Source organism: Pinus tabuliformis, chromosome 4_1 (assembly GCF_031772625.1).
Source record: "Pinus tabuliformis cultivar Carrire ecotype Pingquan chromosome 4_1, CPIR1, whole genome shotgun sequence".
NCBI classification, from domain to species: domain Eukaryota; kingdom Viridiplantae; phylum Streptophyta; class Pinopsida; order Pinales; family Pinaceae; genus Pinus; species Pinus tabuliformis.
In genome coordinates, this window is record NC_142303.1 from 657,731,884 (window position 1) to 657,744,517 (window position 12,634).

General features: G+C 35.3%; 1 protein-coding gene across 8 annotated transcripts; it reads right to left on the reverse strand.

Annotated features, from left to right (window-relative positions):
• Positions 1–8,090: 8,090 nt before the first annotated feature.
• Positions 8,091–9,734, reverse strand: LOC149177796 (uncharacterized). 8 transcript variants are annotated; one of them, XR_016258140.1, is made up of 4 exons: positions 9,532–9,677; positions 9,276–9,423; positions 8,901–9,106; positions 8,091–8,261 (listed from the first exon to the last, which is right to left on the reverse strand). XR_016258140.1 is itself a non-coding variant. In XM_089420218.1 (4 exons), the coding sequence occupies exons 2-4, from the start codon at positions 9,372–9,374 to the stop codon at positions 8,258–8,260; spliced, it is 309 nt and encodes a 102-aa protein (XP_089276344.1). In that variant the 5' UTR covers positions 9,375–9,393; positions 9,532–9,671; the 3' UTR covers positions 8,091–8,257. The 8 variants fall into 8 exon arrangements, 5 of the variants coding, with proteins under 5 accessions (XP_089276344.1, XP_089276341.1, XP_089276339.1 ...); XR_016258139.1 differs by having other exon boundaries at positions 8,901–9,124; XR_016258138.1 differs by having other exon boundaries at positions 8,901–9,151.
• Positions 9,735–12,634: the final 2,900 nt, after the last annotated feature.

Below are 12,634 nucleotides of genomic sequence, written 5' to 3' on the forward strand. Positions count from 1 at the left end.
AAAATAAAAATCAAAAAGGTGCTTAGCCAAATTTTTTATAGAAAGGGTCCCCATTATTCGAAGCGGACGCATCAATAATGGGGGGTGTTGTATTTTTACTACAACACGTGGTCAAGCAAGTTCTGATCTTATCAGGCCCCATAAAACCTTTTCTATTGGATGTGGCCGGTAGTAAGCACTTAGCTTTGAAGAGGTTTTCTTACTTTGTTTCTGTAAATCTAAAAGATTGGCAAAGTTCATTTGGCAGCTTTTCACAATTTTCAGTGGTGTTTTCTTCTATTAAGGAATCTTCTATTAAGGAATTTTATTTTTGTATGGTATTCAGTGCTTCATCACTTTCCCAGGTTACTATATACTGTAGTGTTTACAGTTCAAAGATGATTCTATGCATAATTTTGGTATTTTTTTATTTGTTTGACAAATTAGAGAGGATCAATTTGTCTCTTTGTGGAAGATTAAAATTTGGTGAATAATATATCATTTGTGATCTTGTTCGGAGCTCATAACACAAGACTTTCAATTGCATTGTATGTCGAGGGCTGGTCTTGTGCTGAATATGATTTAATTGTCCACTTGCACGTTACCTCATTGGTACCTGTTTACTCTACGCCTATGAAGCGAATCAGATTTTATTTTGATTAGTCCAATTGTAAGGCTATTTTTGAAACTGGACCCTGCCCCTCTTAAGCTGGACCCTGCCCCTCTTAAGCTGCTGCATGATTTAAATCCCCCTTTTTGAGCAGAAATGATTTGTAGTGCTAGTGGTATAGTTGTTATACCCTGCATTAATATTTTTGTGTTCTCTGTAACAAGGACAAAGCACATTGGAGTTATATGTCCCATCTAGAACTAGCAATTGTCTCAAAAGGTACAAAGAGAGGCCGATAGGATTATTAAATTAGAATTGTTGAATTTCTCTAGAAGAGATGTTGGTTCAAGCCTACAAGGAGCAAAGAGATTTGATGTTTGGAGTTCTATGCTTTTTAGACACCATATTTCTTTAAATACAACTTAATTTTAGAAAAAGTTCAACCGCAATGCAGTTCTGCCATGCAGACATACACTTAAATCGCTATTGGGCTTATGATATTGACAAATTCAAAGTAAACTGGTATACAAGAGAATGTACCAAGCTAAACCATAAGTTACACATCTTCAAACCTAAAAAAGTACATAACAATGGTTTGGCATATCAATAGCGATATCATAATTGCTTTTCCTTCCACATACATACAATTGCTCCAAAGGCAAGGACAAGAAAATTTTTCAGCTCTAGTGAGCACCAGTGGGTCACCAAAACGAGTGACCACTAATGGCTTTCACATTTATACAAGGAATTGGCAAGGGACTTTACATGGACTCCACTCAACTTCAGACACAGCTTCAGCCAATATGGAGAGTGATTGAAATTGAACATAGCTAAGTAGTGGCATTGGCTCACAGTAATACACCAAGTATAAAATATTTAAGCTTTTACAGAAGCAAGGAGTAAGAAAAATTATGAAGCTCAGAGAAGTAGATTTAAATCAATCAAAGCTTGTTGAACGGCTATAATGTCCATAGAAATAATCTTCCAATGTTCTGCTCTCATGTACAAGATTTACACTTTGATCTGGACAACTATTTGATACCAAACCATCATCAACTCCAAGCATTGCAAGTGATAGATGAGTTTGGATGTCACAACTCCCAGAGTTTTCTCTAGATTCATCCTCAATCAATTCATCTAATTCCATGGACATTGTCAATTACCTCTTGGTCCAATAAGGTAGGTCATCTCCTTCTCCTCGTAGTAATTTCAAAGTCTGCAATAATAAGTTATAGACAAACAATGAGGAAGAATAAGTTCACGTTCTTACATTAACATTTATCCATTGTTTGAAATTTCACAAAGTCAGTTTAATGCAAAGGTAAGCCACTTTATTTGGGGAAACCAAAGCTTTCAATTCAAATCTTGCAATCCAGATTTCAGCTAGGATAGTGATTCTCAGGAAAGCTATATAGTCTCTTGATATTGGAGCGAAAGCAGATATGCTGGCTCTTCTTGCCTATTCAGGGAGGGGTAATTTGCATACTGAAGCTTTGGTTTGAGATATGATGTAATCTCTTTTGCTAATATTCAAAGAATATTATATTTCATTAATGGAAAAATAGATTATTGGCAATTGAGGCTTTGAATATTTTGCCATAATCCACCATCAGCATTTAGGGCTAACCTGTTTAAGGGTGATGATTTTACAAATTGAACTACTAAACAAATGTTTAGATTACAACCCTAAACACTAGGTCTAAACACCCTTTACTCTATGTCAGAAGGATATCAACTCGATATTTCATGTGCCATTCTTCGTTATGGGAAAAAACAATTCTAGCACTAACTCCTCACAGGAAAGGAAATGTCTTCAAGCAACTAAATTTGACATAAGATCAGAAACTGAAACATATATATGCAACTAATGAGAATAAGAGTAATTACTCTGTTCATTCGAGGTCGAAACTAAGCTCCCTGTCTCAGACAACATGCTGCACCAATGACCATTCTCTTCATCTTCCTCATGTCATAAGCATCTTCCAAAAGTGGATCTACAAGTTCTTTTACAGAGCCAGCTGCCAGTAATGGCCTTGCCTAAATTTTGAAATTTACAAGAGATTAAGATTCTGAACCAAGACAAAGAAACCAAAAGAATCCAAAATTATCAAATACAAAACAAGCAGCCTTGCCTAAATTTTGAAATTTACAAGAGATTAAGATTCTGAACCAAGACAAAGAAACCAAAAGAATCCAAAATTATCAAATACAAAACAAGCAAGGACACTAGAGCCCTACCCACATAACCAAGCTTTCTTGGCCTTTAGGATTCTTGTCATTGATTGGTTTTCTTCCAGTTATTAGCTCTAGAAGAACTACTCCAAAGGAATACACGTCCATCTTCTCATTAACCTTGCCATACATGAAATATTCTGGAGCCAGATACCTGAAATATGATAGCAGCTAGTTTTATGAAGGCTTGATTATAAATGACATTTATTTTCCTAAGGAAAGAGCTGGTGTAAAGAAAGAAATGGATATTTACCCAAATGTACCTACAACATCACTACCTATTATTGTTTCTCACCCCCTCGAGAATAGATTCACTAATGGATTCCCACAGTTTGAAATAGAATCCAAGGCATCAAAAGGTAAACCTAGGATACCCACTTATTCAAGACATGTTCTCTAGATACTGTCACTTTGCATTTAAGTAATTTCATTCATCCTCTTATGCAGATCTCAACAAGTTTCCTTCAACCGATCATCTTGGGTACCTACTTGAGGTACTGGAGAATAACGAAGATGAGCCTAAGCGGGACAATGATGATCAAGAAAGGTAGAGACCCTCATCCACAGTCTGCAGTTCTGTAAAATAAAGAACATGACAAAGATTTTACTTAGAAAACAAACTGTCAATAATGGGTTCCTGGAAGTAGTTGAATAGAAGCTACTTTGTTTTGTTTTGGTGATTATTATAAAAAGGTAATGATCAGTGAGTTTCTTTCCTTGCAACAGCTATGGACATAACCTTCCAGAGAGTCCATTTTCAAATCTTAATGGATCCAATGATATTAAAACAATATTATATACTACAGAGAAAACAATTGGGAACATGCCCACTATTTCCAAAGTTTTAACACAAGCATCATCAACATCTGCTATCGATAAGGAACTTACTTGTTCTATATGCCTAGGTACTTAGAATAATCGTTTTTTTTACATTGTTATTTCAATGATTTATCTGTATTCTAACAACAGACAACAAAATCTGAAACTTCTACCCATAAATCTATGTGCAGATGCCGTTGTGGAACCGAAGCAATTAGCGTGTAGCCACTTATTTTGTTTCAAATGTGTGCCAAAGGTGAGATAAACCAAGCACTCATTTTCATTATTAAGTCAATATATTTTTGAAAGAACATATATAACTGATTCAGGCTGCCATTTCTATGAATTCTGTTGGTGCAGGTAATTAAATTGTCTGAGGAGTGCCCCGAGATACATCAAGGATTTTATCAGTATACTTGGTTGTGGCATCCATCAGTATACTTGGTTGCTACCACTTAAATACTTTATTTACAAGTATTTTTTTATTTGTGAGATAAAAGGGAGGGAATTCAGAGTGATGCTCCTATTAAAATTTTTGACTCCGATCGACCTATTATGGCCATTAAATTCTGACTCACATGGACCGACGGATATTATTATTTTTTCTCTGTATAAATAGGTCAATCTCAAATTTCAGGAGAATGACTTGGAGTCAATTAGAGATTCGCATGTTTTAGTACGTGAAAAATTTCCTCATGGTTTCAGAACCGTAACTGACCTAGCCTCGAAATGTGCTGCATTTGAGAGATCTGAACGCCCATCCATGAACCTAAGTTGCTCGTTCTGTTGAAATTTGAGTTGAGTTGAGTTAGGTTGGGTTGAAAATATGTGGTTAACATTTTTTACGATAGTGGATTGTTAATTTGCTGTAGTGATTTAGATTAAGTTGAGGATAGAATTTTTTTAATATTACTATATTATTAAAAATATATTTGATCTGTAAAATTAACATAGATTTATTTTAAGTACGGATCTAACCTAAGTCAAGAAAAATCAAATTGTATAGATCCATTTTAAGTACGCGATCTAACGAGAAAGATCAATTTTTTTCACTGGAAAAGGATCTCAAATTTTTTCACCTGCAAACTTCTTTAGAGTGAAAAATAGAACGTGTTGATTTTCATAATTTAAATTGTATCTTTGAATGTCAAAAAAAAGTATATATAAAATGAAATAAATATTTTAACCATAAAAATTTATAAAAAAGTTAAATGATATATAATATATATGTAATTGAAATTAAAATATTTTACATTTTATCATCAAAATTAAAACGTTGCAGCAGTCCATTTATCGTTCAATATATCATTTTAAACCCTTTTGGGCATTTATTTTTTATTTGTACAGATGGCGTTTCACATAGATTGTGAACATTGGTCCTCAAAGATCTGACTGAATTGCATTGTTGTGGTCATGATTTGTGACCATCACTAGAAAAGACAATCTCACAAATCCTTACTAGATATTCTGGAATACATTTCACAATAGTTTGGTAACGGTTACTAAAATCTTACCCTCCATGGACACACATTCCACTGGCCACAAGTGCTTCAGTGTTTCCATCGAGAGTAAAATTTAACTCATTCATACAAAATCTTATTGGGGATGGATATGTCAAGCTGTTAATTTCCTGATATATGGATAACTTTCCAATCTGTTCTCTAGAGACTGTCACTTTGCATTTAAGTAATTTCATTCATCCTCTTATGCAGATCTCAACAAGTTTCCTTCAACCGATCATCTTGGGTACCTGCTTGAGGTACTGGAGAATAACGAAGATAAGCCTAAGCGGGACAATGATGATCAAGAAAAGTAGAGACCATCATCCACAGTCTGCAGTTCTGTAAAATAAAGAACATGACAAAGATTTACTTAGAAAACAAGCTGTCAATAATGGGTTCCTGGAAGTAGTTGAATAGAAGCTACTTTGTTTTGTTTTGGTGATTATTATAAAAAGGTAATGATCAGTGAGTTTCTTTCCTTGCAACAACTATGGACATAACCTTCCAGAGAGTCCATTTTCAAATCTTAATGGATCCAATGGTATTAAAACAGTATTATATACTACAGAGAAAACAATGGGGAACATGCCCACTATTTCCAAAGTTTTAACACAAGCATCATCAAAATCTGCTATCGATAAGGAACTTACTTGTTCTATATGCCTGGGTACTTAGAATATTCATTTTTTTTACATTGTTATTTCAATGATTTATCTGTATTCTAACAACAGACAACAAAATCTGAAACTTCTACCCATAAATCTATGTGCAGATGCCGTTGTGGAGCCGAAGCAATTAGCATGTAGCCACTTATTTTGTTTCAAATGTGTGCCAAAGGTGAGATAAACCAAGCACTCATTTGCATTATTAAATCCATATATTTTTGAAAGAACATATATAACTGATTCAGGCTGCCATTTCTATGAATTATGTTGGTGCAGGTAATTAAATTGTCTGAGGAGTGCCCTATCTGTGTGCAACACAAGGGCAACCAGGGCTTTAAACTTTTTGCGAGGAGAGATTTACAATTTGATTATTACCCTTGGGAAAGAGAGCCAGTCCCACACCAAATGTGGCATCAAAACAAATGTATTCTAGACACAGATGAACAGAACTTACCGCAACCAATAACAGCCGCAAGCTGAAGGGTAGGTGTTGGAGCATAGATGAAGGGGGAAATAAAATGGAAGACAGTTTGTAAACGAATAGTTGAATGGTGGATAAAGATCAAATCCATCAGACATGCCAGCACGTATTCACGCATGGAACAATCCTCATGATAGAGTGCCATCTCAAATATAGGTAGAAGCCTGAAAAAAATGAGTCTGGAATTGAAGCAGCAGGAGCATGCCAATTTAAGTGCCAACAACTTGGTCTCTGAATCTTTAGATTGCAATCCATTTCCAAGATAAATTGTTAGTCTAGACTTCATCAAGCTTCCTCCTCCTCTTTTGCATCTTTCTCCAGCACATACTAAAAATCACCAAAATGAAATAACCATTGACTTCTGAACATAAACGTTAAACGCTAAACCCTAAACCCCCATTTTTAATAATAAATCCTAAACGTTAACACTCGGCTACCTTCGAATTATAAAATCTAAAACCTGCACTCTAGAACAGAGCCGTTTGCTGTTGGCGTTCTCAAGTCTAAACCCTAGACTCCTAAGTCAGATATGCAGTTTAAAATACATCATGTGAAACAGTTGTCTAAATGCAAATGGGATAATATATCATTCAAGAAGTCTTAATGCCAATAGGTTGTTATGAACTTCTCACACCACGAAACGTAGTTAGAGATGGCCCAGATGGGTAATGGGTAAATGATGGTAACTCGCAGCCAAGGAAGTAAAAATTGCCAACTAAATCAAGATGGGATGGAAAATCATTCAAATAGGCCTAATGCCCATGGGTTATGAACTTCTTACACCGGGAAATTCATAGTTATGATAGTCAGTCAATGGATTTTGAGTAAAATCCACACATAGGGTAGAAGAAAAATGAAAACGTCTTTAACAGGCACAAGATTTTGCATTTCTCAAGGTAAACCTATGAGAAAAAATGAGGAGATGGGTTCTGGATTTCTTGTACCAAGAATCCATATATCCAACTGCAAGATGTTGGTTGACTTTATAGGGCCAGAACACCTCGTATACTAATAAAACTTCTTATCCAAATGAAACTACAACAAAGGTGAGAACAGAGTTACCAGTCCCAATCCCTCCCGAAAATGCATTCTGTGTTGAATTTGTACTTTGGGAAGGCATAAGAGACTGAGGAGCTCCTGCAACCTCATTGGGTAAAGTCAAATAGTTACCTGCAGAACTATTATTAGTCAACCTGCCAGAGAAATTTCTTAAGCTATTTGCATAAGCCATGATATCTCGTGGGAAGGAAATCAAGTGAAATTACATGGGCCAAGGCTACTTGGCTCCTACTGAATATTGCCGTATGGAAAAAATAAAACTAGTAGCAGTATACAGTATAGATGCATACGCCAAATGACAGTCAAATTTTAAATCAATATTTTTAATAATTGTATCAATTTATTACAATCTCTTCCTACAAATTACAGATAGCCATTAAGCCAAGAACAGTACATGAGCTTGGGAATCGAACTCACCCCAGGAACTTTAGTGGTGGCTGAGTTAAATGGGTAAGATTTCCAGACTTTGTTGTTTTTATTTTGATCACGAATTATATACTGTTACCTATGTTGAGATATAATAATAACAAGAAATCTGGAGTCCTAAATGCCTAACTTCACCCATTTTACTAAGTATTTTGTCAACAAAACAACAAGATATTTTTGCCAGATTAGTAGAGTAGATCAGGTCAAAAGGCTATTTATAAACTACATTTTAATATCAGCAACATAACCCTCCTTTAGATCTAAGACTCCAAAAGGAAAATCCCATCACAAACGAGCAAAACCGTGATGAAAGAACACCTCGTATACTAATAAAACTTCTTATCCAAATGAAACTACAACAAAGGTGAGAACAGAGTTACCAGTCCCAATCCCTCCCGAAAATGCATTCTGTGTTGAATTTGTACTTTGGGAAGGCATAAGAGACTGAGGAGCTCCTGCAACCTCATTGGGTAAAGTCAAATAGTTACCTGCAGAACTATTATTAGTCAACCTGCCAGAGAAATTTCTTAAGCTATTTGCATAAGCCATGATATCTCGTGGGAAGGAAATCAAGTGAAATTACATGGGCCAAGGCTACTTGGCTCCTACTGAATATTGCCGTATGGAAAAAATAAAACTAGTAGCAGTATACAGTATAGTTGCATACGCCAAATGACAGTCAATTTCAAATCAATATTTTTAATAATTGTATCAATTTATTACAATCTCTTCCTACAAATTACAGATAGCCATTAAGCCAAGAACAGTACATGAGCTTGGGAATCGAACTCACCCCAGGAACTTTAGTGGTGGCTGAGTTAAATGGGTAAGATTTCCAGACTTTGTTGTTTTTATTTTGATCACGAATTATATACTGTTACCTAGGTTGAGATATAATAATAACAAGAAATCTGGAGTCCTAAATGCCTAACTTCACCCATTTTACTAAGTATTTTGTCAACAAAACAACAAGATATTTTTGCCAGATTAGTAGAGTAGATCAGGTCAAAAGGCTATTTATAAACTACATTTTAATATCAGCAACATAACCCTCCTTTAGATCTAAGACTCCAAAAGGAAAATCCCATCACAAACGAGCAAAACCGTGATGAAAGATGTGTTCTTACATCGAGGCGTCAAATTCTCTCCAAGTTCGAACATGTAGTTGCCATTCTTTTCGTTGTTGCCATGGTGGTGAGCCAGTGCGAGAGCCCTCTTCCTTGGGCTTTATATTGGAAGACGTAGACTGACTATTGTCTGAACCAGAGGTGGAGCTCTCTGTCGTACTTCTAATACCAAAATCTTTCCCAGTAAATATCAGTGTTGGCTGGACCTACACGCAAACCGGTTTCTCCATTTCCCAGAAGGATACAAAACCCTTTAAACATATTTCATGAAAGCTTGAATGCCAGGGTAGTGGAAACCTAGTGCTCTAAATGCTAACAAGTGGATCTAGAAAAAAACTGGTTACAGATCAAGATATTCGAAAATAGAAAACTAACCTGAAACTGTGATGGAAGGACGTCCCACGATGACGTTAATTTGCAGCGCTTCCTGGGGTTTGTATGCCCTTCCATTCTTTGCTTCAGGTATGGCAGCATCAAACCGCTCACGTGAACCCTCGGGAGAAAACAAAGAATAGTTACAGACCTAGAACAAATACCCAACGCAGTGAATTAGAAGGTCCTGAAATTCTAGTGATGTTGGCTCAATATCGGGGCAAACGCTGCATAAATTGAGAGATTGAATGCGCCATACCGAATTGGGCATTAGATCACAGATCTCTGGTACATCATAATTACAGACCATAGGTGACAACAGCCCTCCGGCGATACATCATAATTACAGACCATAGGTGACAACAGCCCTCCGGCGATGTAGCTGGCATGCCGCGGCGGGAGGACATCACTAAAAAAGAAGATGCCAAGGAAATCGAAACTCCAGCGAAGCCATCACTACTGTCTGCAAAGGGTTTCGAGCGGGTAATCTCTCCAGCATGAGATAAACAGGGAGTTCAACCAGCGCTGATTAAAATTCCAACTATAATGATCTGATCCAACGGCACAATTTCTTTTAATCGTCTAACACATCAGATCAAAGGTCGAAAATAAGACAAGGTGGCATACAGTGTTCAAAATTGAACCCTTCCTAGCCCTTCTTTGGGCTCCTGGCCCTTCCTAGAAGGGTTAAAAAAAAATTACACTTCCAAAAAAATTTAAAAGATCAAAACCACTAGTCAATTACAAAGGTTAGATTAAATTTTTATATTTCAAAAGAAGGGTAATATTTTTAATAACCTGTCAATACTTTTTTAAGTTTACTATAATTTTGAGTTTGTACTAGTGCATAAATTGCTCTGACTAGTGATAGTTTCGTAAAAGAGACCAGTGAAAGTCCAAATGACCTCATACAATTTAATAGTTATGTCATGATTTGGGAACGTTTCCTGAGGCCCCTAACTTAGGCCAACATGATGCAACTTGCAACAATAATACATGCAACAGTCATGGTACTATTACACCTAGCACAGGGTGGCAGAGCACATTGAATAACCATTCAACAACTATGCACGTGCTCTTGCTCCTCTGTGATTATCCTTGACTGCTCTTTCCCTGCATCCACTTTTTCCATTTTCATTTGAATTGCAACCCATCATCCATAGAAGGAAAGTTATGGTTCCACGCTAGACTATAATGTATTTTTCATTATCCTCCTCATATCTTCATTAACATTTGGTTTTTCATTCTATGGATTCTTTAATGCAACACTCCTTGAAGTATTGGCAGCCTTCATGGTCACACAATGTCTCATGGGCACCACAGAATCCACCCCAAGAAATCAACATTGTGGCTAGATACCCTGAATACCACTGCTTGCCATCCTTCCATTCTAGGAATGGGTGGTGGAGTTGTTTTCTACATTGTTAATGGTGCCATTTTTATTGTCATAATTATATGAATCTACCAACTATGAAAATAATATCTATCTTATATCGAGGGTATTGGACTCCACAACTATAACGCTTTCATTCAAACTCTTGCTTATTTTTCTTCGTTGCTTAAATCCATACAAATTTCTTGTCACAGTATGATTTTTCATGAAGTGTTTGTTCTCTATCATAAAGCTACAGGTTTCCTTGAATGTTACAAAACATAATTCAACAAATCAATGAATAACCTATCAAGAAATCTATAGTCAAATCCTATGGAATCTTTCTAAAGTTGAATTTTGTCTATCTCAATCTTGCTAAGGGATTTTTAATTTATGTATTTACTTATTCTATTGTTTTTATTTATTTAATAGGCATAAATCTTGAAAAATTATCCTATTGGTTGTCCTAAGAAGGATAAAATGCAATTATCAATTGTTGAATCATTTGGCCTTACACAACATTCTAATCAACCATGTAATATTCAAAATGAAGTTGATGCTCATCTACATGAATATGATGAATCAAATAGTGTAGAGCTTGTTGAAATAGAAAACCCATCAGAGAAACACAAAATAATATTAAAATCCAAATGGAATACAAGGTTTCCATGGGCTTATGTTTTAAAACATTTAATGGTAATGAAAGAATAAAATGTTCTTGACGTGTTAAATTTAAAAGTGAGACTCCATTTTCAAAAAAGTGAACTACCACTCTTCATGTCAGTGGTATAAGTGGCCATGCAAAATCAAAAGCTTAATTTTTTTTTCAACTTTTGGAGGGAACAAGCGATTGAAGCAATATTCCAATCACTAAACATGTAGAACTAATGGTAAATGTTGGGAAGGAGAAAATTATATCAATGATTGAAAACATGTATTTTGTTGCTATACATGATTTATCTTTAAAATGTATAATTCAATATGTGACTTTGAATAGGTATAAATGAACTGCACCACCAAGAAAAGATTTTCTTCAAGTTTCTAAAGAGGTGTATTGGAACAAACTAAAAGAGAAGATTTTACATAGGTCATTTTACTCAATTTTAGTTGATGAAAGCACTGATCAAATTATGAAACTCCAATTGATTGATTGTATTACATTTTTGATGAATGGAGGAAGAGTTCAATCTTTAACAAAGTTTATATGTTTACTTCAAATAAAGGATGGAATAGCTCAATGTAAGTATGATCTAGTGAGAACTCTTTTAGCATAAATGGATTTATATTTGATGAAGTTTGTTGATTTTGGTTCAGATGGTGCTTCTTCCACGAGGGGTATTCATGAGGGTTTATCTCCTAAGCTTCGTATGCTACTCATTTATTAGTTATCCATTGCATAGATCATGGGGAAGCATTACAATCAATGAGGCTTCATCTCATTTTCGAGAGTTGCAATATATTAACAAATTTGAAACAAAGTTTATTCATGACTTGGAAAATCAACTAAAGGACAAGGAAAATTGAGAGAGCTAATGTATACATTTCAAATCACTAACTTAGTGGTCTTACAAATTCATCAAATTAGGTGGCTCTCTAGAGGAAAGGTCATGGAAAGACTTGTTAAACTCATGCATTATTTATCACGATTAGGAATCACGAGAGAAACAAATGTATGAGTTGGCAACAATATTTCAAATGCATACTTGCATCCATATACTTGTAGACATGCTCGTTGAATTAAATAATTTGAATCAAAAGTTTGAAGAGGATCATGTTGCTATTACATATATTGACACTACTTTACATGTTTCTATTAGCATTCTTCATAAATGATTTTTGGAAAGCATTTTTGGTGTAGATGCAATGCATATGTATTCTTTTTTAGTTAAAGCATAAAGAGGAACCCTTGAATTTGCAGATAGTACAAGTATGGCACATTTACATCCATTGAGGTTTGAAATTTTTCCAAAGATGAAAATATCGGGGCTAC

Coding starts and splice junctions, on each gene's coding strand:
- LOC149177796 (XM_089420213.1), bottom strand. CDS start 9,582: ATGGTCTGTAATTATGATGTACCAGAGATCTGTGATCTAATGCCCAAT. Junction 9,424..9,531: donor GTGATCTAATGCCCAATTCG/GTATGGCGCATT, acceptor TATTTGTTCTAG/GTCTGTAACTATTCTTTGTT. Junction 8,262..9,275: donor TCCTTCCATCACAGTTTCAG/GTTAGTTTTCTA, acceptor ATAGTTCTGCAG/GTAACTATTTGACTTTACCC.